The sequence below is a fragment of the Phyllostomus hastatus genome, unplaced genomic scaffold (genome assembly GCF_019186645.2).
Source record: "Phyllostomus hastatus isolate PE091 unplaced genomic scaffold, TTU_PhHast_1.1 phas_scaffold_501, whole genome shotgun sequence".
NCBI lineage: Eukaryota > Metazoa > Chordata > Mammalia > Chiroptera > Phyllostomidae > Phyllostomus > Phyllostomus hastatus.
In genome coordinates this window covers 51,623,782-51,647,289 of record NW_025334033.1, presented here as the reverse complement: position 1 = coordinate 51,647,289, position 23,508 = coordinate 51,623,782, and the positions used below count along the sequence as shown (strand labels likewise).

The following is a 23,508-nucleotide window of genomic DNA, read 5'->3' as shown; positions in this document are numbered from 1 at the left end:
ACCTGACGTTTTCAACTTTCAGAATACAAGAACCACCCCGGCAAGGGCAACACAGCGCAGCTCACCCTGCTGTCGGAAAAGCACAACTGCCCTGGTAACTGCTGAGCACCTGACCAGTATGAGGGAGTAACTGACTTTTCGATTTTATTTAGCTTTAATTAATTTAATTTTAAATACTGATACTCAATTCAGTCATTGGAAAACTTGTTTGGAGTAACCTGAGCACATAAAATTATTTTTTAACTAAAATGTTTATGGAACCTAAACACAGATCAAGTCCAGTCTCCCAAGGAAAATTCTATACCATCCTGAGATGTGCTGTAAGTGTAAAGTACACACTGCATATAACATCTCGATGATGTTCTTATATTGAGTAAAGGTGGAAATGATATGTTAGATTAAGTAAAATATATTATTAAAATAAACTATTTGTTTACTTTTTTAAATAAAACCACTGGAAAATTTACATATGTAGCTTACAATATATTTCTATTGGGTGCTAGTCTATACAAATGCAAACCAATGAAACTGACACATTCAAAAGCAAATTATAAAATGATAATTCATTCTAAAAAAAGTTACTTTAGCTCTGGCTGGTGTGGCTCAGTGGATTGAGTGCTGGCCTGAGAACCAAAGGGTCACTGGTTCGATTCCCCGTCAGGGCACATGGCTGGGTTGCAGGCCAGGTCCCCGGTGGAGGGGCACGTGAGAGGCAACCACACACCGATGTTTCTCTCCCTCTCTTTCTCCCTCCTTTCCCTCTAAAAAATAAGTAAATGAAATCTTTAAAAAACAAGTTACTTTAAACTGAAAATATCTGTTGCCTCTGAAGTGAAATCCCATTATCATGTTCAAAATATATACAATTTTGAAAAAAAATGTATACAGGTAGGAAAAAACATATATTCTTATAACATTTAACAGAGCACGTTAAATCACACTGTACCAAAAACATTAACAGTGAACGCAATGAAGCATGAAGCAGGGAACAGAAAAACAAGGCCGGCATCTAACAGAAGATAACTGATGCCCCAGTTACACTTCTCAAGAGGATTTAACCTCGGGATTATGATCTCAGATCTGTGTCAGCTATTTAAGAGAGCAAAAAGAAAAAAAAAAAACACCAAGAGTGTTTAACAATTCAGAAATCCAAGGCAGCAGCTAGCAAAAGTCGTTTAAATTGTTCTTTACATATGAAAGATGAAAGATATTATTCAACCTCAAGGAACTGCAAAGATACAGAAAATTCAAAAACAGAGTTTGAAAAAAAAGTTTAATGGTTTTTTCTTTAATCACAGGAATGTGTAAAAAAAAAAAAGCTTACAGGTTCTAGAAAACAGTGATCGCTTGAATAAGCGGGAGGCTTACATTGATGGGTGCTAATTTCCGAAAATGTTAGGTATTCTAAAAAGGAAAGGTCTGCCTATTGCCATGAAACACGCGGATTAATGCACGTGCAAGCACGCCAGAAGAAATACATCTTGGGGGAATTATTTACCTCTGTTGTCTTCAAATCCACACTTGATGTTTTGATTCAAGTCATATTTTGAGGGAGTTTCTCAGCAAATATTAGCAAATCTTTAGTTGCTCAGGATTCAGAGAATGCAAATGAACCATGTTCCTTTAAGTGGTAACCTAGCAACTTGCTGATGGGATTAGAACACTGGGACCCCTAAGGAGAGAGGAAGATTGAAATCCCAGAAGCAGGTGCTCACCATCTTCTAAACCCCTGGCTCATTGCAGAGCAAGGACAGACCTTAAAGTAAGTTCAAAGTACAGCAGATCCTAATTTTACTAGCAATAAAGTGAGTTAAGACGGCTTCATAGGCCTGACTGGCATGGCTTAGTTGGTTAGAGCATCTCTCGGTAAACCAAAAGGTCTCGAGTTCATTTCCTGGTTGGAGCACATACCTAGACTGCAGGTTCCATAACGATCAATGTTTCTCTCCATCTCTCTCTCCCTCCCTTTCCCTCTCTCTAAAATCAATAATCACGTCCTTGGGCAAGGATTTAAAAAAAAAAAAGATGGCTGCGTGGGTGAATTTTATCAAACATTTAAAGAATTAACACCACTCCTTCTTAAACTCTTCCAAAGAGGAAGCTAGAACTCATTCTATGAGGCCAGCATTACCCTGCTACCAAAGCCACATAAGGCATCACAAGAAAACTACAGACCAATATCCCTTATAAATACAGATGTAAAAACTTTCAACAAAATACTAGCAAACCAAAGCCAGCAGCACACTAAAAGGATTATGCACGACAACCAAGTGGGGTTCATCTCAGGAATGCAAGGGCGGCTCAACAAACAAAAGTCGATCAAACATCACATTACAACTAAACCACAGAACCATCTTTCAGAACTGCCAGAAATTGAGCTGAATAAAAGTCTTACGCCTACAGAATTCAAGAAGAAACCACACTGAAACTCATAGGAGGAGCAGAGATGTGGAACAGGCTGTTTCATACCCACACGTGGTGGTTAAAAACCCCAAGGGATATCTCAGGAGCAAGTGGTCCCAGCCCCAAACCAGGCCACCCAGCCCAGGATTCCAGTGCCAGGAAGATAAGTCTCCATAACTTCTGGCTATAAAAACCAGCAGGAACTGAGGCTGTAGAAAACAAAAACTTCTGGGGTCCCAGGCAGTTCCTCTTAAACGGCCCACACACGGACTCACTTGAACTCACTCCCTCTGAGCTCCAGAGCAGGGGAAGCAGATTGAAAGGCACCAGAGGCATATAAGGAGGAGCTGAATTGGTTGGCATCAGGGAGAGAGCTGGGTGGCAGCTTTCTCCCGATAGAAGTGCTTACAGCGGCCCTTGTTACTCTGCTGAGCCCTCCCCCAACAGAGCCAGCAGGCTGGCGCCATATCTGAGTCTCCATCAACCTGGCTCACACTCTTTACCCCACTCTGGTGAGTCCCTGAAGCCCTATACACCTACAGCCAACTGATTTTCAACTTCCGGGCCCACCCAAGCAGTTTCCAGTGGCTTTTCCATACAAATGGTTTGGCTCATGCTTCAGATTTTCCTAAATTCTATCAAACAAGCAGCATCAGGCCTGAGTGAGACCTGTACTTCTTGCTAAAAGCCCCAGGTCTGGGACTAGCAACAGCCAGCCTTGGTTCACAGCTTGGCCTCACCTGGGCACCTCCAAGCCCAGCACAAGTAGTAATCATCTACAGATCACTTTGTAGCTTATGTCAGGTGCCCCCAGTCAGAACACAGGTGGTGGTTGACCTTGGATGTACCAACAGCAATCTGATCAAGCAATCAATGATCAACTACAAGAGGAGGGTATACACAGCCCACACCATGGTCGTACCTCAAGTACCCAGGTTGGGTGACAGGGAAGGCTGTACCATTGTACCCTACAGGTGACACCTACTGCATTAGGTCACACTACCAAGCCCTGGAAATGTAGCAGCTCTAGCTAATACATAGAAACAAACACAGGGAGGCTGCCAAAATGAGACAAAGAAACATGGCCCAAATGAAAAAAACAACAAAACTCCAGACAAAGAACTAAACAAAATGGAGGTAAGCAATCTATCAAATGCAGAGTTCAAAACACTGGTTATAAGGATGCTCAAGGAACTTAGTGAGGACCTCAGCAGCATAAAAAAGATCCAGTAAGAAATGAAGGAGACACTAATTGAAATAAAGAACAATTTACAGGGAATCAACAATAGAGTGGATGAAGCCAAGAATCAAATCAGTGATTTAAAATATAAGGAAACAAAAACAACCAATCAGGACAGCAAGAAGAAAAAAGAATCCAAAAAAATGAGGATAGTATATGCAGCCTCTGTGACAACTTCAAACATTCCAACATTCACATAATAGGTGTACCAGGAGGAGAAGAAAGAGAACAAAAATTGTAAACCTATTTGAAAAAATGACAGCAAACTTTCTTAACTTGGTGAAGGAAATAGACATACAAGTCCAGGAAGCACAGAGCATCCTAAAAAAGATGAACCTGAAGAGGCTCAAGACACATCACAATTAAAATGTCAAAAGTTAAATACAAAGAGAGAATCTTCAAAGCAGCAAGAGAAAAGCAGCTGGTTACCTACAAGGGAGCTCCCATAAGACTGTCAGCTGGTTTCTCAAAATAAACTTTATAGGTTAGAAGGGATTAGCAAGAAATATTGAAAGTGATAAAAAGCGGGGACCTACAACCAAAATTGTTCTACCCAGAAAAGCCATCATTTGGAACCAAAGGACAGATAAAGAGCTTCTCAGACAAGAAAAAGCTAATGGAGTTCATCACCACCAAACCAGTATGATATGAAACGTTAAAGGGTTTTCTTTAAGAAGAAGATCAAAATTATGAACAATAAAATGGCAATAAATACATACCTATCATTAATTGAATCTAAATAAACAAAATAAACAATCAGAACAGAAACAGACTCATCGATACAGAGAACATTTGGATGGTAGCCAGATGGGAGAAGGGTCGGGGGGTGAGTGAGAAAGGTGAAGGAATTAAGAAGCACAAATTGGTAATTACAGAATAGTCATAGGGATGTAGAGTACAGCATAGGGAACATAGTGACCAAAGAACATATATGCAGGACCCATGCACAACGGTGTGGGGATTGTCTCAGGGGGTTGTCAATGGAGGGGGACTGGGTGAAGGGGGGCAAGGGGGACAAAACTGGGACAACTGTTAATAGCATAAACAAAATACAACTTTTTAAAAAGTTAATCAGTGTAATACACCACATTCACAAGAGAATGAAGAAACAAAAATGAATCATCTTAAATGATGTAGAAAAAGTATTTTACAAAACCCAACACCCTTGCATAACAAAAAACACGTAACAAAGGACTAGAGAGGGACTTCCTCAACACAATACAGGGCACAGCTTTGAAAACGCACAGCTAACATCGTGCTCAACAGTGAAAGGCTGTCAAGCTTTCCCGGGGAGATCAGGAACGAGACAAAGGTGCCCACCTTTCACCTCTTCTGCTCAACTCTGTACTGAAAGTTCAAGTCAGAGCAATCAGGCAAGGAAAAGAAGCAAAAGGCATTCAGGTTATAAAGAAAGAAGTAAAATTATCTCTATTTGCAGGTGATATGATCTGGTATATAGACAATCCAAAAGAACCCTCCCCCCACCCACACAAAAACTATTAGAGCTAATAAATGAGGTCAGCAAGGTTTCAGGATGTAAGATCAATATACAAAAATCAGTAGAATATTAAGAGTCCATAAATAGCTCTGGTTGGTGTGACTCAGTGGATTGAGTACCGGCCCATGAACCAAAGGGTGGCTGGTTCGATTCCCAGTCTAGGGCACATGCCTGAGTTGTGGGCCAGGTCCCCAGTTGGGGGTGAATGAGAGGCAACCATTCATTGATGTTTCTTTCCCTCTCTTTCTCCCTCCCTTACCCTCTCTCTAAAAATATACAACTAAAATCTTTTTTTTAAAAAGAGTCCATAAATAAACACATATATCTACAGCCAAGTGATTTTAACGGTGCCCCGAGTATCTGATAAAGAAATAATAGTCTCTTCAACTAATTATGCTGAAAGAACTACATATACATATTCAAACCAATGAAGATAGACCCTTATCACACACTACGTAAAAAAATTTACTCAAAATGGATCAAAAGCCATTTAGCTCTAAATATAAGAGCTTAAACTATAAAACTCATAGAAGAAAGCATAAAGATCATGACCTTGGGTTAGGCAATGATTTCTTAAATATGACAGCAAAAGCATAAGCAAAAATAGAAAAAATAGATAAGTTAGATATCAACAAAATGAAAACCACTGGCTCATGAGAAAACACCATCAAGAGAGTGAAAATACAAACCACAGAACAGGGAAGAATATTTGTAAATCATATGTTTAATAAGGGTCTAATATCCAAAAGTTATAAAGAATTCTTATAACTCAACAGCAAAAAGACAAGCAACCCAATTAAAACATACAAAAAGACCTTGACTATACATTTCTCCAAGGATGATATGCAAATGACCAACAAGAACATGAAAAGATATTCAATGTCATAAGTCATTAGGGAAATGCAAATCAAAACCACAAACCACAATAAGATACTACCTCACACTCAGTCATATAGCTATAATCTAAAAAACAGAAAATAAACATTAGTGAGAATGTGGAGAAATTAGAACTGTCGTATATTGTTGACAGAAATGTAGAACGGTACTGTGGAAAACACTCTGGCAGTTCCTTAATAAGTTAAACAGAGAATTACCACACAATCTAACAATTCCATTCCTAAGCATATACACAAAAGAATTGAAAACTGATGTCTAAACAAAAACTTGTACGTGAAGGTCCACAGAAACAGTATTTACAATACAGCAGCCCGGAAGCAGGAACAAGCTTCCATGAGCGGACAAAAGGATGCACAGATGCAGCATGCACCACCTGGGACATCACCCAACCACTAAAAGGAGGAGAGTCCGGATACACGCTGCGACGTGGATGAACCTTCAAAACGCTGTGCTAAGCGAAAGAAGCCAGGCACAAAAAGCCGCATATCGTCTACGTCCATTTCTATAAAATGTCCAGAACAGGCAAATCCATAGAGACAGAAAGTAGACTGGGGTTGCCAGGAGCTGGGTTGGGACTACTTAATGGGTGCAGAGCTTACCTTTGGGACGACAAAAATGTTCTGGAACTGACAGTGGTGACGGTTGCACAGCCCCATGAATGTACTAGATGCCAATGGACTGTACATTCTAAAGTGGTTACAATGGTAAATTTTGTTCTGTATATTCTACCACAATAAAGTAACAAGTACATGTATACATAATTCTGAAAAAATTCAAAAAGGAAAAAAACTTTAATATGCAGAAAACAATTCAAGAAACCATAAATAAGCCTTTCAAGTATAACAAACCAGTCGAGCCTTCTCATGGCCACGGCCATTTCCCTACCCATGGGTGTTAACAATTGCTGCGGGACAAGGTGGCCAGGGCCATGCCCCAGCCCTGCCTTCTGTGAGGGAAGTCATACTCACCTCCAATGACTCGAATGTTGCTGTCCTTTGTCAGAATCGCCTCGGCATGGAATACCAAAACGGGGATTCTCCTGCAGCCTCCGGTCCACATGATACATGGATGATCCCTACAACCGTGACGAAAGGCTTTATTAATTCACAACTCCAAGTCTGATCTGCTGAAGCAGACCACTCAGTTGGCTGCTTACAAACTCCTTCGGAAACAAGAACCCTAAATGTCCCATGGGAATCCACCCATCTTCCATTTTTAGCCATGTGGTTTGTTTAAGATTAATTCCATCCCTGATCCAGGGACAAGCCTTGACTGTTTCAGTCGATCGGGGCATCTGTGCCCCAAGGACAGGGGCTGCTTCAGGGGTGAGCACAGCCGCCAGCAGGAGCCAGTGAGCACCAGGTGACATGCCGTGAGGCCTCTGAGAAAGCAAGGCTTTCTTTCTCTTCTCGAGCAGCTACAGAAGAAATGGCCTCTCCTCCCTTGGATGGTGTTTAAGAGGCTGAGAGGGCTACAAGTGCTACCGTCCTTCTGGGACCCTGCCGGACAGTCTGGAGATGCTGGGGAGGAGGACGTCGGGAAGGGGTGGGGGGAGCCCGCAGGCACGAAGGAGAGAAACGAGACCCCGAGCGCTGCACTCAGAGCTGGAGGGGGAGCCAGTCCTTCCTAAGTAACAGTTCATGGAGTCTGTTTGTTTTTAGGACGATTGTGGTTTACTTCCCAGCACACATAAAGAATCCTAACACACAGATTCACAATAATTTATGTACCCCCTACACCCTGCAGTCCTTTTTTAAGCCAATTCGAGGACCCAGCCTAAGATTCTGCACTAGGAACCCCAAATTAATGCCAGTACCCCAATTAAAACCACATATTTTAAGTGAAGCCTTACTAAATGGAACAATTGATATTTTCCTCCAGAGAAGGACCTCTGACTTTATTCTCTTTCCCTGGCCTCAGGAAATCGCAGTTCAATAGATCTTAAATGTATATTTACCCACAGAAGAGGAAACTTCAACCTCCCTAGCGCAGGGAAGTAGAAAGGGAAAGAAATGACCTGAGCACCTCCTGGGTGCCAGGAATTAAACTAAGAGCTTTCATGCTACCTCACTTAATCCTCTTGCCCCCACAAGAGCTGAGCGGAAGAAAAGGTGCTCAGAGAGGCTAAGTGATTTGCCAAGGTCACACAACTGGCCGGACACAGGAAAGGTACACGAACCCAAACGTCTGTGTGCTTTCCACCTTTCCACCACCCTAATCGCAGTTCACGATATTCTGTATGGAGAACACCTTGAACCCAACTCTTTGGGAGCTTAAATGAATCAATTTCTTAAATGGAGTAAGATCCATTGAGCCAAGATTCAGTCTGCGGTCAAAAACTCACATGACCACACCCTTAACGAAGGCCATAGCACAAATCTCAAGGCCAAGTCAGGCCCTCCCAATCCAGGTTTTCAAAGATCCACATTTTGAAGGAGCAGGCTGCCAGACTACCAATTTAGAAGGACGGCAGCCTCTCCACTTAGGGTGAGCCGCCAAAAGCCTGAGAGGAAAGCAAAGAACGCCAAACCTAGTTCTTTCCCTGTTTTCTAGAAATGGAATGTGGAGGTTTATTGTTCTTGCTCCTCAACCTGGGAGATAGAGCCCACTTGTGGGAAACAGTGTTTAAAGGGTGCATTTCTTAGCAAAAAGAATTTTTTTGCTTGCTTTTTAATTTTAAACACCTGTAAAGTGAGGGCATGGGGCCAGATTATTCCTGATCTCTTCCAAGTTTAATGTTTCCACCATATTTCCAAGTCAGAGGATAGAGGAAAAATAGGCGGCCTAAACGACAAAGTCTTGGACAGGAACTCTGGAGACTATCCAAAGCTCCTTGTCAGTCCGGCACTGCCTGCAAACGGGCACAGCCGTGCCTTATCACTTACAACCACGGGTCACGGCGATAAGACCGGGGAGAGTCAGAGCACAAACGAGAGGTGCACAGCTGAGCAGAGGCAAGGCCCTGACTACACTCGCGGTGGAAAACCAGGTCCCTGACAGAGAAATCTTTCCACCTAAAACGCAGAAAAAGATAAGACGGTAGTAGGCAAGTTATTAATTCAGTAAGTCCAACTAAAACCTACTTAAGGCAGATGCTGAATCACCATTAAAATCATGCTCCCACCACGTGGTACTAAAGAGAAAAGATTCAAAATGACTAGGACGGGACCTTAAATTTCTTTTCGTACCAGAAACAGGTATAGGTTAAGAAAATGTGCTTGCAGGGGTGTCCAAGCAGTGGCCAACAGGCCATATGTGGCTCAGGATGGCTATGAATGCAGCCCAACACAAAATTATAAATTTGCTTAAAGCATTATGAGACTTTTTTTGGTTATTACATGTCACAATGTATTTAATGTGTGGCCCGAGATAACCCTTCTTCTTCAAGGATGGCCCAGAGATGCCAAAAGGTTGGACACACCTGCTTTACAGGCAGGAAAGAGCATAGCATTTGAATGATTAAATACCAAAGCAGACCAGTTTGATAATTCAGTTTATTGAAAGCCTAAGAACATTCTGATTTTTAAGAAGCAATTTCGTGAGGAATATATTATTATTCACTCCTGGGATGCAGCCTACATAACTCAAAGCTTCCATGCCTTATTAGCACCGAGCCCATGCTGGAAACGCCCTCCCCAGCCTCTCCGCCCGTTCAGTCCCACCCTCCAAGGCCCGGCTCCCTGGGGCCTGGCCCAGCTCCTCCATCCTAAGTGATGCCTCATCTCTGAACTCCTGTAGCACTCACTGTACAATCATTCATGCATGGTCTTTTATTTTTTCCACGTAAATGTTGATGATCTTTTCAACTGACATAAAGCCAGCTTTAAAAAAGAAAAAAAAAGATTTTACTTATTTTTAGAGAGAGGGGAAGAAAGGGAGAATGAACCAGGGAACCTGCGCACAACCAAAGCATGTGCCTCAACCAGGAATTGAACCAGCAATCTTCCACCTTGCGGGAAGACGCCCAGCCAGCCAGGCCACACTGGTCAGGGCCAAGCCAGCTTTTATGATAGAGGTTCAAGTTAAACTGTTTTGACAGTGACAACACAAATGTCAAATCCTTTTATGAAAGTTTCCACATCTATATATTAAGTCTGTATTCAGGATCCCCAAGCCAAATATAAGAAAAGAGTCCCCTTTACGTTGACTATTGGAGGCCATGCCATGCAAAACGAGGACTGCGTGGCCAGTTTTCATCGTTTCTGGTCCTGAAGTCTGGGATTCCAAGGCATTCACACGTTAACACAGCCGTGGAATCTAAGCAGACCTGACAGACGTCCATTGCCATGCACCCCCGGATCAAATCAACATCCTCAGACGATTTAAGGCCTTTCAATGTCCAAACACTCTTAAACGTGAGCCTACTGCTCTATGCGTGAACAAGACTGACCCGAGACTGCTGATGGATGAAACAAGTGTCTGACGGACAAGACGTGAGCAGGCGGACCAGGAGTAGCAGTCGAAAACCAACAGTGAGAGTTTGGAAGGAAGGGAGCAAAAGGCCCCTGAATTTGGACTGGGGGCAGGGGAAGTGGCGAGGGGCATGCGACACCTTTATTTTCACTAATTTCTACTAGGAATTTAGTATTTCTCAATTATGAATATAGGCAGCAAAGGGCATCATTATTAGATTTGTATAGCATTTTACAGTTGATACCAGTATATTAAAACATCATTTACATTTATCACTACTTCTAAGTCATGTTGTAAAACTTGCCACTAGATCAACTGTGATCCCAGTCTTCCTCTCCCGGTGCGGTGAGGCTAGACAACGATTGGGCATCTCTCCCCCAAGCAAGTATTCAACTACCAAACAGGGACGTCTCACACTGGAAGTCCAGCATCTGCGATCTTTCCCAGTATCCCCACTTCTTCTAAGTACTAATCTACCCCACAAGGTAATCATCTCATACAAACTAAGTACAAAGTCTTCATGCTGTTGTCTTTAGAAAATAAAACTTAACTTCCCTATGTTTTAATGAATGATCTTGTAATTTAACGTACAAGAAAGCACAAATGACTGTATCACAAGTAACTTTTTAAAAAAATTTCATAAATGCATTTCAATGTAATTGGCATCTTTTGAATGATCTGTATTATATTTTATGCACTTAAAAGCATTATTCTGATAAGGAATCCACAGCATTAAGAAGGTTAAGAACACACCTGATCTAACGTGAACTAAATCACATGCTTACTCGTTCACTCAGTACTTAGGAAGTACCGACTACAACACTAGGTTGAGCCACCTGAAACTGTCAGTATTTGACTGTTTGTGACCTACCAAAATGGCAATTTCATACAGTTCAACCTAATACTTGTCAAGCTCAACCTCTGACCCCACTAACCAGACAGATATTCATGGAGTAAAAGAAACTGAAAGACTGATGCTTGGAGAAGTTAAAATTTTGTGAAATGGGTAAGAAGCTGCGCACAGAAAGCAAGAAGTCATAAGGAAGCAAAGTAACCTCAGGGAATTATCCACTTAATTATCCTGAATGAGAGTGACCCAAATATAATGTCCAATCTCTATTATTTTCTACCACCCAATAGTGATGAGATGCCTTTCCCCAAAGCTTTATTAAGGCTTCAATAATGTTTTCAAGTTATAATATTAAATAATAAAATGTCCATTTTATAATAAGTCCACATTAGCCCTGGCCAGGTAGCTCAGTTGGTTAGAGCATCACCCCAATATGCCAAGGTTGCAGGTTCGAGCCCCAGTAGGGGCAGGTACAGGAATCAACCAATGATGCATAAATAAGTGGAACAACAAACTGATGTTTATCTCTCTCTCTCCCCCTTCCCTTATCTCTCTCTAAAGTCAAATAAAATTTTTTTAAAAACCCTCATTTCCCTTAAAAAAAGAAATCTACTTTAAGATCAGTATTAAAGTAAGAATAATGCCTTATATATGTACAGCACTCTATAATTTACAAAGTTATTTCATATACATTGTTCTATTTGATCCTAACCATATTCCTACAAAATAGCCTGAAGAGATACTATCCCCATTTTTTCCAGTTATACAGCAAACACATATCCATGGGAACTTGCAGGAAATTATTAAAAACTAATTTTAACTATAAGCCAGTTTTTTCTCTTTGTTCTCTGTGTCAAGTAATAAGGTTAAAGGAGGTAAAATAGCAAAGTGCTTCAAAATTCAGTAAAACTAGGTCTGAATCTCAATCCATCACTTACTTTCTACCATCCCTAAGGAAGTACTTTGATATTGGTGAGGATGAGTTTAATAGAGTGGGAATTGTAACATCTTCAGATTAAATGAGATGCAGTAGTTAAAGCCCTCATCACTATCTATAGCCTCTGACTTACCACTAGCATTTATATTCTTATTACTATGAGAATCCAGCAATCAAGAACTCTGACTCTTACCCAGAAGAACTCGGGAAAGCAATGTGGTTCAGCAGACGCAGTACAGGCTGTAGCTCTCTAATGTCCGGCCCCAGGGTGACTCTGGTAAACTACCTGACCTCTCTATTTTGTCATCATTCTATCACTGCCAAGCAAGGGTGTCCCACCCGCAGCCCACGAGTCACATGTAGCCCAGGATGGCTATAATGTGACAAAATCATAAATGTACTTAAAATATGATGAGATTTTTTTTTTTTGCTTTTGTTAATGTTTGCGTATTTAATGTGTGATTCAAGACAACTCTTCTTCCAGTGTGGCCCAGAGATGCCAAAAGGTTGGACACCCCTGCAAAGGTTTTTGAGAAAGTAACATAATCAATGTCACCGTGCTTGGAGACGTACTTTTCCTTAATATCTTAACATTTTAAAATCTCCTATGTTCAGGGCTCTGATCAGGAGTTTCCTAAGAGCTACTACCTGGAACATCTAGAGCCAATGTTCACATGAGTCCAGAGCCTCATCTCCTTTCAGACAAGGACCGAACAATTAAGATCTTTCTTTAATCAGATCATGGATAGAAGCTAAGGCCAGCATCAGACAATACCAAAAGAAGGATACTGGATAAAAAAAATATGTGACCGGTGCACTCCCCCTCCCAGGAGCACGCCGGCACCTTTCCCTTCCCCTTTTTTTCCCCACAGGTGTGCATCTCTTAAACTCGAAGGGATGCCAAGAGACCTGCAACCAGGGCGCAGCAGCAACTCCCCTAGGCTAATCCATGAACTGTCTCCAAAGCCCCCTTTTCTCTGACTTCCCAGTGAGCCCAAGCAGCTCCACCTCTGCCCTCACTTCCCTCTAACATTTCTAGAGAGCCAAAGCAGCCCCACCTACACTCTCTCCTGTTGCTTCTTCTATCCTAAGCTCTTTGTTTCACTGTCCCCAGCAATAAAATAATAATAATAATAATAATATATTTTAAAAAGAATGTATCAGTAAAAGAGAATTATTTTCCATCCTACAAAGGTTCACCAGCAGGCTGTCACTTACTCTTGGTTTACCACCTCCTCATCCTCTGAGGATGATGCTGTTTCCTCCAGGTCCCGGGCCATCACGATTGGCATTTCCTTTAGGGTTTGTCATGCAGTCAGCAGACAGGGGCCTCAGAGACCTTTCCTTGCAGATTCACAGGATCAAACAACTTGGGTGGCACAGATACCTATGGGAGAACCAAATGATATAAAATATCATGCAATGTCTATTTGCTGATACTGCTGATGATCTTCCAAGGATATTTACCTAAATGGTGCCCAACCTCTAGAAGCTTACCATCTATCACAGTTCCTCACATATGCCCCCCAAATCAAGGTTTTTCCCCCCAAATATACTGTGTGTCCTCTATGTATTTGAAGAACTGTTATTAAGTTCAAGTTTCTCATTTTCCTTTTATATATAGTGTCTAACATGCACCAAAAAGACAGACTTATTTAACTCTTGGGAAAAGTCTGAGGTAGGAGAATGATTGCCTAAAACAGATTTTTTGCTAGAAAAACCTGACCTGGGTTAAAAGTAAAAATTCAAGATTTAAGATCCTTGCAAATATGTCTTTAGCCTCTATGACAAACACACAGATAAAATACCTTCATGTTTCCAATAACATTCAACTACTGAACCAAAAGATGAATACATTCTCCTGAATCAAAATAATAAAGAGCCAAAAAAAAGTCCTTCCAAACACTGTCAAAAATTACTCTCCCTTGTTAAAAATCACAATCTATGACCTGAACTTCAAATAAACATTAAAATTAAGATATTCCCAATTTCTAATCTAAAAAATTTCCATAGGGTAGAAGTATATGTTCACTGTGCTTGAGAAAGAATAGAACTCAAAGACCATGGAAATCTTTAAATGACCATAATCCCATAATCCAGAGATAACTACTTGAGGTGAATCTTTCCAAACCTCACTTTGCTATGCATTCATATATACAATCAAATTATCAACTGAACCCAAGATGCCGATCCCGATAACGATCGCTACAGATCTGCAGCGGAATGGGCAGTATCTAACAACCTCCAAAAACGTTCTTCTGAGGGTTCCCAATAGGATTTCTTGATTTTTCACAAAAGTTGGTATGTCCTTTCAATTAAAAGAAATTCTCCAATCAGGAAGGGATGCCAACCTGTCCTACACTGCCTGCGGAGCGGGAACAGACAGGGCAGGGCGTTCGGAAGAAGATTAAGGACACTAGCCCAAGAAGCGTCCTTTCTCTAAAGAGATCAGCCCCTCAGCCCCACGCCTCGCTCACCCCAATCCCGGGTAGGTCTGCAGATGCTCTCCGCGGGGAGGACGCAGGCTACTCCTCTGAAGCAATCACGTCCAGAGCTCCCGGAAGCCTACAGCTGCTCCCGGACTCTAATAGGGAAGTGCAGCGGACCCCACCCGCCCGGACGCGGGAGCGCACTTTACTCGGGTCGGGGAGCGCGCAGGCGTTCACCTGCCTCATCTTCCCATTGCTCGGGGCGGGCAGGCCGGGATCGCGCTCTGCGACAACTTCTCTCTTCCTTCCCCAGCCGGGCTCACCGCTGCAGCGGACGGCTGCTTCCCCCGTTACTACAACAACCAACAAGCAACCGCCCGCTCGGAGCCACTGCGCAGGCGCCCGCCACCTGGCGCTGACAACGCTCGGCTTCGGGCGCGGAAGAATGTCGTCACCACCGCGCGGCGCGGGCTCAGAGCCTGCTAGCCGCAGAAGAATCTTGACTTCTTTTCTGATGACTTTTCCTCCGCCCATAAAGGGTTGAATCCGAGCCCGGAGTTCTTCCGCCACGCTCAACAGGCGGGTTTACGGTGTGAGCGGCGTACCCTGGGTGAGATTTGAACAGCGGCAACCGCTGATTGGCAGTAAGGGTTCACGCCCCATCTCCTGCCAGAGCAGAACCGGAACAGCCAATAAGAGCGAAGACTAACAGAAACGGCCCAATCCTGTAGCCTGGTGAAGGTGGGGCGGGGACGAATGGCTCAGGTGGCCCGGAGCTGTCTTGGGGTAGCATCTTTGCTGCTGCTGCTGCTGCTGCTGGGCTGGGGGTCCGGTCTCCAGGTAAGGAGAATATTCCTGGATATATTAATTCTTTTACCTCCAATTTGCAGGTGCGGAAACCTAGGCCGTAAAGTGTAAATGATTTGCCCAGGGTCACACATCTACTAAATGGTGGCCAGCATAGGAACGCCTCTCTCCTGACTCAAGTTTTAACACCCCACCTTTGCTGGGCTGGGCCAGGGCAAAATCTGAGAATAGATGTCGAGTAATCCAGGAGGCCCTCAAGCTTTAGGGAAGTGGGGTGGAGGGACTGGTGGAGCAGTTCAGAAGAATGCTCAGGCTCTGCCCTTATCAGCTATCTGCTGGGATTTCTAAGAGCTTCTGTGAAATGAAAGGTGTAAGTTCTGTCAAAAACAGGGGGCCATCCATGCACCTTTTCTGACGCCTGGAAGCGTGACCCTGAGTCTCCTACTGAGGAAGGGTAAGAAAATAAGAATTGTGGAGGCAGGGGTGGGATATTGGCATGGGCTGTAACTGCTTGTGACGTTCGGTAAAGCCCTATTATTTATTCTCTCCGGAGTTGGACAAATTCCGCCCTGTGACCCACCTTTCCCCAAGGGATTTATTTATTCACCCTTCCTCCTCTCTTGTTCTTGTTTGTTTTTTTTGGTGCCTCGCACTATCTTAAGCTACGGCTGACTTTAATATGGATCTGTTTCAGCTAGGCAGTGTAGGGCCATACTGAAACTTTTCCTGCCAGAGTGTCCAAGGAAGCCTGATAGTTGCTCACCACTTCAAGCCCAAGAAGTTAACCCCACAGCAGAAACCGTGGGCCAAAAAACATAAGGAAGATGAAAACTGATACCATTTTTAGATGTGCACAACCTAATAGTATTTTCTATACAACTTGAAGACGAAAGAGGATATAGTATGCTTGTCTTCCTCAAAAATGGAGACTTCATCAAAATATTCTCAGTGGGGCAGCATTGCAATGTAGGGTCCAACAGACCGTGCTTCATGTCTCAGCTCAGCCATATATTAGCTGTTTAGCTTCAAGCAAATCACTTAGCCTCTCTGTGCCAACCCTCATTATAAAATGGGAATGCTATTAGGCCTACAGTATATGTTAGATGCTTGTCACAGTTCATGGCACATACCAGCGCCCAGTAACTGTTAACTGTTATAATTTCTTCTGCAACGCAGTGCCATCATTGTTGTTTCCTTCTCCACAGAATTTCCTTACTAGTGCTCAAGTCACAGCAATTTATTTAACTCTTACAGTGTTCTTCTTGGGTTATGGAGCATGGTACACCTGACAGCAGATTAGAGAAAACCTGAGGATGTAAATATTGCCCTCCCACCATTGGTTCCGCTGAAATGTGTAAGGCTTCTATGCACTTGGAAGGACCTGTCATCAGTAGCCAGACAGGTATTTGTTAGTAGACTTGTTGATACAATTACCTTTCAGCCACTTGCATTACCAAGGAATGACCTGAAAAACCAGTCTAGAAGTAGAGATATAAGAGGACTGATTCAGCCAAGAAAAAAGAATCCTGATGTAGGGTAACATTTTGGAGAAATTGCTCAAGACAAAGATAAGTATTGTGCCATTTATTGTAAAGTGTGCTGTTGATTCAACACTGTTAGTATGACTAAATATTAAGACCAATTTCTGTAAGCCTTACACATAAATCCACTTTATTACTTTGTAGTAATATTTGTACCCCTCCTCTTCTACTGCTCTCTTTTTTGTCTCCAGCTTTCCCACTGGGTTTGTCAAGTCTACCCATTGCATTACTTAGCCTTTTTCACTCAGGGCAAAGGTGAACACACTTTGGTTCAGGGCAAACATGCAAAGGCAGTGTGCTAATTCTGTGAAGGTCAAAGTAGTGTGTTAAGGTAAGTGGGGGTGGATGAGCCCAGGGGACTTGCAGAGGAATTCATGAAGTGGTGGACAAAATAAGCTTAGTATAGCCCTCCCAAGTGGGACACAGGTTAACTACAGGGCGAGAGAGCTTATGGCTATAGAAGATTAATCATCTGTTGTCTCACATTCTCTGCCTTTGTTTCCAAGGCAAGAAGCCCTCTCAGATTTCCGGGGAGTCATGAGCCGTTTTCTGAATGTATTACGAAGCTGGCTGGTTATGGTGTCCATCATAGCCATGGGGAACACACTACAGAGCTTCCGAGACCACACCTTTCTCTATGAAAAGCTCTACACCGGCAAGCCAGACCTGGGTAAGAAGTCAAAGAACTACATCTTCTGCGGGAGTGACCAAGCTTGTGGTCTGTACAGGAGAATAACTCAGTAGGAGACATAAACAAAGTGCAGGTGCCCAATCTGCTGTCAGCCACTAAAGTAATAAACTTCATGGATAGCCCTTGGGCCATTTTTCCCTCCAAAGCTTCTCTGAATACCTCTTCATTCATTTTACACTACCTTGGGCAGTCTATTAAAAAGCATTACAAGGGCAAAGGAGGAAATAGAGTTACTTGGTGACTCTGTGAAGCCACACCAGAAAGCCATAAAGAAGCTTTTCATGGTATCGCAACCATCTTCGGAAATCACGTCACGGCACACACATAGTTACATTCCACGTTGCAGATGGAGAGTTACTAATCCAAGGTCTCCCCAAACCAGAACATATTCCCTGAGAAGACGGCCCAAATCCCTCCAAGTTTGTCTCCCAAAATGAAACTTCGGAAGGTCACGGTGACCTTTCCCGGTTTCCTGAGCCTCCATGCTGACAGCGTTTTCACGTTGCAGCTCGCACTTCCTCGCGCTGCTGCGTGGGGTGGTTTGAGCTGCAGCACGGTTTCGCGGCAGCTGACAATTCTGTGTCACATTTATAGCTAACCCAGATTCAGGCTCTGACCTAGCTCATTTTTCTGCAGCATCTAGGTACAGAATGAAATTAAGTAGGCTCAGGCTCATTTTGAACAGCGCTCAGATACAGTAGGAGTAGAGGGACCTGGAAAGGGGGCCACGACAGTTTAACTTGTTCACCCTCACACGCTGCCCTCGGATGGTCCAGGAGTCCCGTACAGATTCACAGCATTTTAGAGGTTATCTGGCCTAGCCCTTTGAGTTTAAATTGAGACAGGGGTCATGTGACTTGCTGAAGGGCATAGAGCTGAGCAAAAGAAGTATGTGCATGCGTGCATGTGTGCATGCGTCTATTTCCAGCCCAGAAGTAGAGAGTGCCTCCTCCTCCTCGTGATCTGGGTGCTGTCATGGTTCTCTGCTGATCATATCAGTACTGCAGTAGAATTTTACCTGATGCCTCATCTAGTTAGGGTTGGTGAAGTATTTCACTTTCGTATCTCACCAACTACAGAAATTTCCTCAGTCTTTTCATCAGAAAAGCTATCAAGTTGGTTTCTAAAGAATGTAGCCCACTGGAGCTAACCACTAGATATTTGGTTGGCATATAGAGAATTTTTTTTCGCCTGACTACTATCCAGAGGTTTTCCGCTGAATGTCTTAGGTCAATGGCTGTACGTTACCATCACCAAGGGAGGGGGTTTTGAGAAAATACGTATGCCTAGGGGCCCACCTCCAGAGAGTAGGATTTAATTGGTCTGGTACCCAGGTCTTGGTAATTTTATAAAACTTTTTCACTTCATTCTAATAAATGCCCAGGGTCCAGAACACTGCTGCGGGGGAATATCATCCATACTTTCAGGAGAAAACGTTTAATAGAGCAGTGTCAGAACACAGAGAGCAAGAACAGGGTGGCCTTGGCAAATACTACAGAAACAGTGCTTTGTTCCACGACCATGTGCATGGGAAACCCGCCTGGCCTGGGCTCTGTCCAATAATATGGATGTGGATTCAGAGAAGACCCAGGCACTTGGGTCTCTGAAAGACCAGATGTGGCCATCATAAAAGGTTCCTTTATTTCTGAGTTCTCTCCTACACCAGCCTTGAAAGTCTGCTGACCTCCCAGGCATCTTGTATTGCCAGACCACTCTCTGCAACATTCCCCCAAACCTGTCCTGACCCAGGCTCGCTGGGCTTCCCCAGCACCAGAGTGGCGTCCAGGGCGGAGGTAGAAACCACTGCATCCAGCAGTTATTTGGTCAAGCGGGCTCTCTGTTGGATTTCCACTCCGGGAGCTCCCCTGCCCAGATGCAGTATTTGAAGAGGAGCCGAGCAGTTCTTATTCTGGAATTCCTTCCACTCCTTCTCGTTCCCATGTGCAGCTCCAGAGCCCCCACTGTGCCCAGCCAAAGGAAGTTCAGGCCCAACTCCCTGCCTCCCCTGAACCACCAGTGAAGTAGGAAGAGTTTGGAAGGGACCCTAACCTTCTCCTTCTCAAAACTCTTGCTTTTTTCTGCTACACAGTGAATGGCCTCCAAGCTCGGACCTTTGGAATCTGGACACTGCTCTCATCAGTGATTCGCTGCCTCTGTGCCATTGACATCCACAACAAGACGTATGTAAGGGAAGGAAGAGTTTAGCATCCTTTTGTTGTAACTCAGGTGCTATGTATACCCACTGTGGTCCTCCCCTTGGAGACCCGTTCATTTTGATACATCAGCCTACAGTGTGGATCATAAAAGGTTGGTAGGGTCCATCCTTTCCAGGCCTAAAGAACATAGTACGCCTAGCAGGTCTTTAAGGTTTGAAAATTCTTTTGAACTGACTTAGCAAGTTGGCAGTGCTGATCCAGGGGCCTGCATCCAACCCCCTACTTCTTTACGGAGGAATCATCCTCTCTTCTACTAAAGAAGTACAGTAGTGTGCTCTTTTTAGAGCAACCACCCACGCATACCTTATTCTCACATGCCCCCTGAAGCAGGAATGAAAAGAATCACAGTCCATGAGAGAAGGAACCTGCAAGTAAACTGTTGTGTGCTTACGCAGAGGAGGGTGAAAGAGGACCCAGGCTCCACTGTGTTCTGCTTCTGGAGGGTCCTCAGATGAGTGTGGAGTAAGCACATAGCCACAGCCTTGTCTAGAGAGTGCTGTAACCAGTGCTGGCCACTGGAGGGGGCTCGAGCCTTGTTCCCAGCAACAGCCGTCACCATGTCAAGGTGGAAAAGTTTGCTCAGGTCAGTGGGTGAGGCCACCAAAATACCAACTTCACATAAAATATTTTTCTGTCTGATCCAGACCCTCAGCACCTATGGAGGAGAGGAGGTAATGATATTTATTGAGTCCTTGTTATTTTGCCAGGAGCTTTCATCTGTGTGACCTTGATTATGTCTCCCAGTGGCCCGGGGAGGCAGTGATTTTCATTCCTGACTTTGCAGGTCTGCATATTAGAGGTGCAGTTAATTTAATCTGAGGAAGACTGACTCAAGTGGGATTTGAAGCAGGACTATTAGCCCTGCAGTCTCTCCAACTTTAATTTTTGTAGAACTTGAAACTGGTTTATTTGTTCTGGGTTCACACAGACCTCGGAAATGTTGGTTTAGTGTAAACAGCCCGGGGCTGAGAATGAAAACAAGACAGTGTGCGCTGGTCTCCGTTCTATTAGTGAAGAGCTTCGCAGCAGCAAGTGCACTGTATGCCTTCTCTGCATTTCGGTCTCCTCGTGTGTCAGATGATACTAGTATTTGTGTTCTGCCTCTCAGGGTCACTGGGAGGGAGTGAGCATTCAATAATCAGTCTAAAGGCCTTTGCCATGGTGAGGAATTGCTGATAGATAGAAGGGGTATTATCTTTTGTTTGCTGTGCTTTTTGGAATGTGCAAAAACAACTCAGACTTGTCTTCACCTCTGTTACCCGTTCATTCCCCCCATCCCCGTACACAACCACTGCAAATGCAGACCCGTGTTTCCAGCCATGTTTGAGCCTGGGACTAGCCTTTTGTCTCTTTGTGCTTCTGATGTGCCCTCCGGTTCCGTTCCCTCCCTAACTGGAAACTCGAAGGCAACTCCCATATTCACCAAATATAGAAAGACTTGCACAGGAAGCATAAGAATCAAATTTAAGACACTGTTTCCTTCTGGGGAGAAGGGAGGCAGGAGAGTGGGATCAGGTGGGATAAGGATCACAGGATGCTTTAACTGATAACTAATACTTTATTTCTTAGGAAAAAAAGTATGCGAAGCAAAAATGTCAAAATGTCCAGATTTGATGGAGGAAGGTATTGGTTGCATAGGGGTTAATTATAGTGTCCTATTATCTATAATTTTTTGTATGTTTGGAGATTTCATAATTTTAAAAAATTTCATGGTTTAAAAAAAAGATATCAGCAACCCAGGCGGTCGAGCATTCTGTAACCTGCCTCTTCCCCACCTTTTTGTCAAAGCTGAGGAACAAGTCCTCTTCCCACGAGGTTGTCACCACGTCCTCCATCTGACCGTTCTCCCAGGCTAAGCCCAAACAGCCCACATTGCAGGAGCATCTGAAAGTGCCTGAGGGGTCCTTGTTACTCACTTCCCATTCAGGCCCTTCGTTCTGTGGCATCCGTCACATGAGCACTGAGCAGCCCCCGGCCAAACACCTGCCAGGAGGGTGCAGATTACCCAGTCCAGCCAGTCTGAGTAAGTGGAATACATGAGCATGGTTGATCCAAAAGTGTCTGCACTGCCTGGAATTGCCAGAATCCAGACCCTGCTTTGCTGTAGCTAAGACCTGGAGATCCACTCCGGATGCCTGGACCATTCTCCTCTCAGTGCACAGTGGAAACCTCCAGGTTTGCCCCAGCAGAGAGTGGATGTGACCAAGTAGGCAGGTCTTCCCTAGGACCGAGTCTCCTTTGCCTGTAGCCATAGCCACTTCCTGGGTTGTCACTTGTGTGCTTCAGGCCTGACCACCCCTTTTGCTCTGCACAGAGTAAGCAGGACTTTAGTTCCTCCTTCTGTCTGCTCCATTGCAGGCTCTACCACATCACACTCTGGACCTTCCTCCTCGCTCTGGGGCACTTCCTTTCTGAGTTGTTTGTATACGGGACCGCGGCTCCCACAATTGGCGTCCTGGCACCCCTGATGGTGGCAAGTAAGCATGCAACCGCCCTAGCCCTCCCACGGGAACTGTCCCAGCTCCAGCAGGCATACCAGGGGTGCAGGAGAGCACCATGCTTACACCAGCCACTAACCTTCTCTCTGTGTTTAAGGTTTCTCGATCCTCGGTATGCTTGTTGGGCTGCGGTACCTAGAAGTAGAACCAGTGTCCAGACAGAAGAAGAGAAACTGAGGCCAATATCACCTCCTCCGAGACCTCATCTTCCTTTTTGTCTGTCTTCTTCCCCCATCCTCTCCGAGCTTTAATTTTTTTCTTTTCTGCTCGATCATCAGCCCCCTTCTCTGCCTCCAGCCTTTTACATTGTTTTGTTTTGTTTTTATTACATTTAAAGATATAACGTGTACAGAAATTATATTAATACTTAATGAACAACTTTCAAGAATTACTTTAAAGTGATGCTTCTGTAAATCCATCCAAATCAAGAAACTGCCAGCACCCCAGAAGCCCTCTGTGTGCCCTTCCCCCACCGTGACCTCTTTGAGGATCTCTTTTGAGCTTCCTGCCTTTTTCCTCTTATTTCCATCCCTTGATCTGCTTTGTGTGGGGAACATGCAGACTGTGAAACTCAAAGCTGCTGCCTCACCCAGAGCAGCTGCCACCAAGGGCTGTTTCGAGGGGCTGTCCCCGCACGCCGGGCTCCTCTCTGCCACTGGACCCGGGACTCCGAACCGCCCGAGGGGCAGGCAGGTCTTCTAAGAGGGGCTCCCCTGTGAGTGCGCGTGGCTGACATCCCTGCATCTCAGACGGATTGTGGCTGGAAGAGTCTGGGCTGTTTTTAGACCTTCTGGTCAGCTGTATTTGTGTAACGAGTTTTGTAATAAACTGAAAAACTCTCTGTTCTGATCGGTCCTTGTACTTTGACCGCCCTTACGCCATGAGCACGCCCGCCCCCCTCTGAGCCCTAGCGTAGGGGAGTCGCAACTCTCTGCCGCTCAGACACACCGAGCCGAGTGGGGCAGCGCAGCAGCCGGGCAGAGCCGGCTGCCTGCAGCCTGTCACACGTTCATTTCTCTTGGAGTCAAATCTTCCTCCTCTCCTCCCCCACCTTCAGGATTCTGAGGTCACAACCGAACAGTCAGGAC

At 44.2% G+C, this 23,508-nt stretch overlaps 2 protein-coding genes across 9 annotated transcripts in view; one reads left to right on the top strand and one right to left on the bottom strand.

Moving 5' to 3' along the window:
- Positions 1-15,058, bottom strand: part of TTLL5 (tubulin tyrosine ligase like 5) — a 252,183-nt gene extending 237,125 nt beyond the window's left edge. For 2 of the 7 annotated variants that reach the window (XM_045822847.1, XM_045822851.1), the window contains exons 1-3: positions 14,716-15,058; positions 13,457-13,625; positions 7,007-7,113 (exon numbers count right to left, since the gene is read on the bottom strand). In XM_045822847.1, the coding sequence (XP_045678803.1) occupies positions 7,007-7,113; positions 13,457-13,530 (181 nt within the window). In that variant the 5' untranslated portion in view covers positions 13,531-13,625; positions 14,716-15,058. The remainder of the gene's footprint in view (positions 1-7,006; positions 7,114-13,456; positions 13,626-14,715) is intronic. The other 5 variants (XM_045822844.1, XM_045822849.1, XM_045822850.1 and 2 more) reach the window with 5 other exon arrangements.
- Positions 15,059-15,367: 309 nt separating this feature from the next.
- On the top strand, positions 15,368-23,261 carry ERG28 (ergosterol biosynthesis 28 homolog). Of its 2 annotated transcripts, XM_045822857.1 has the most exons (6): positions 15,397-15,507; positions 16,729-16,876; positions 17,522-17,685; positions 19,796-19,886; positions 22,281-22,399; positions 22,518-23,261. In XM_045822857.1, the coding sequence occupies exons 3-6, from the start codon at positions 17,553-17,555 to the stop codon at positions 22,595-22,597; spliced, it is 423 nt and encodes a 140-aa protein (XP_045678813.1). In that variant the 5' UTR covers positions 15,397-15,507; positions 16,729-16,876; positions 17,522-17,552; the 3' UTR covers positions 22,598-23,261. The 2 variants fall into 2 exon arrangements, with proteins under 2 accessions (XP_045678812.1, XP_045678813.1); XM_045822856.1 differs by lacking the exon at positions 16,729-16,876 and having other exon boundaries at positions 15,368-15,507.
- Positions 23,262-23,508: the final 247 nt, after the last annotated feature.

Bases quoted from the DNA above. Each gene is read 5' to 3' on its own strand.
- ERG28 (XM_045822856.1), top strand. From the start codon at position 17,553: ATGAGCCGTTTTCTGAATGTATTACGAAGCTGGCTGGTTATGGTGTCC. The intron at 17,686-19,795 runs GTAAGAAGTCAA...TCTGCTACACAG, and splicing joins CACCGGCAAGCCAGACCTGG to TGAATGGCCTCCAAGCTCGG. The intron at 19,887-22,280 runs GTATGTAAGGGA...GCTCCATTGCAG, and splicing joins ATTGACATCCACAACAAGAC to GCTCTACCACATCACACTCT.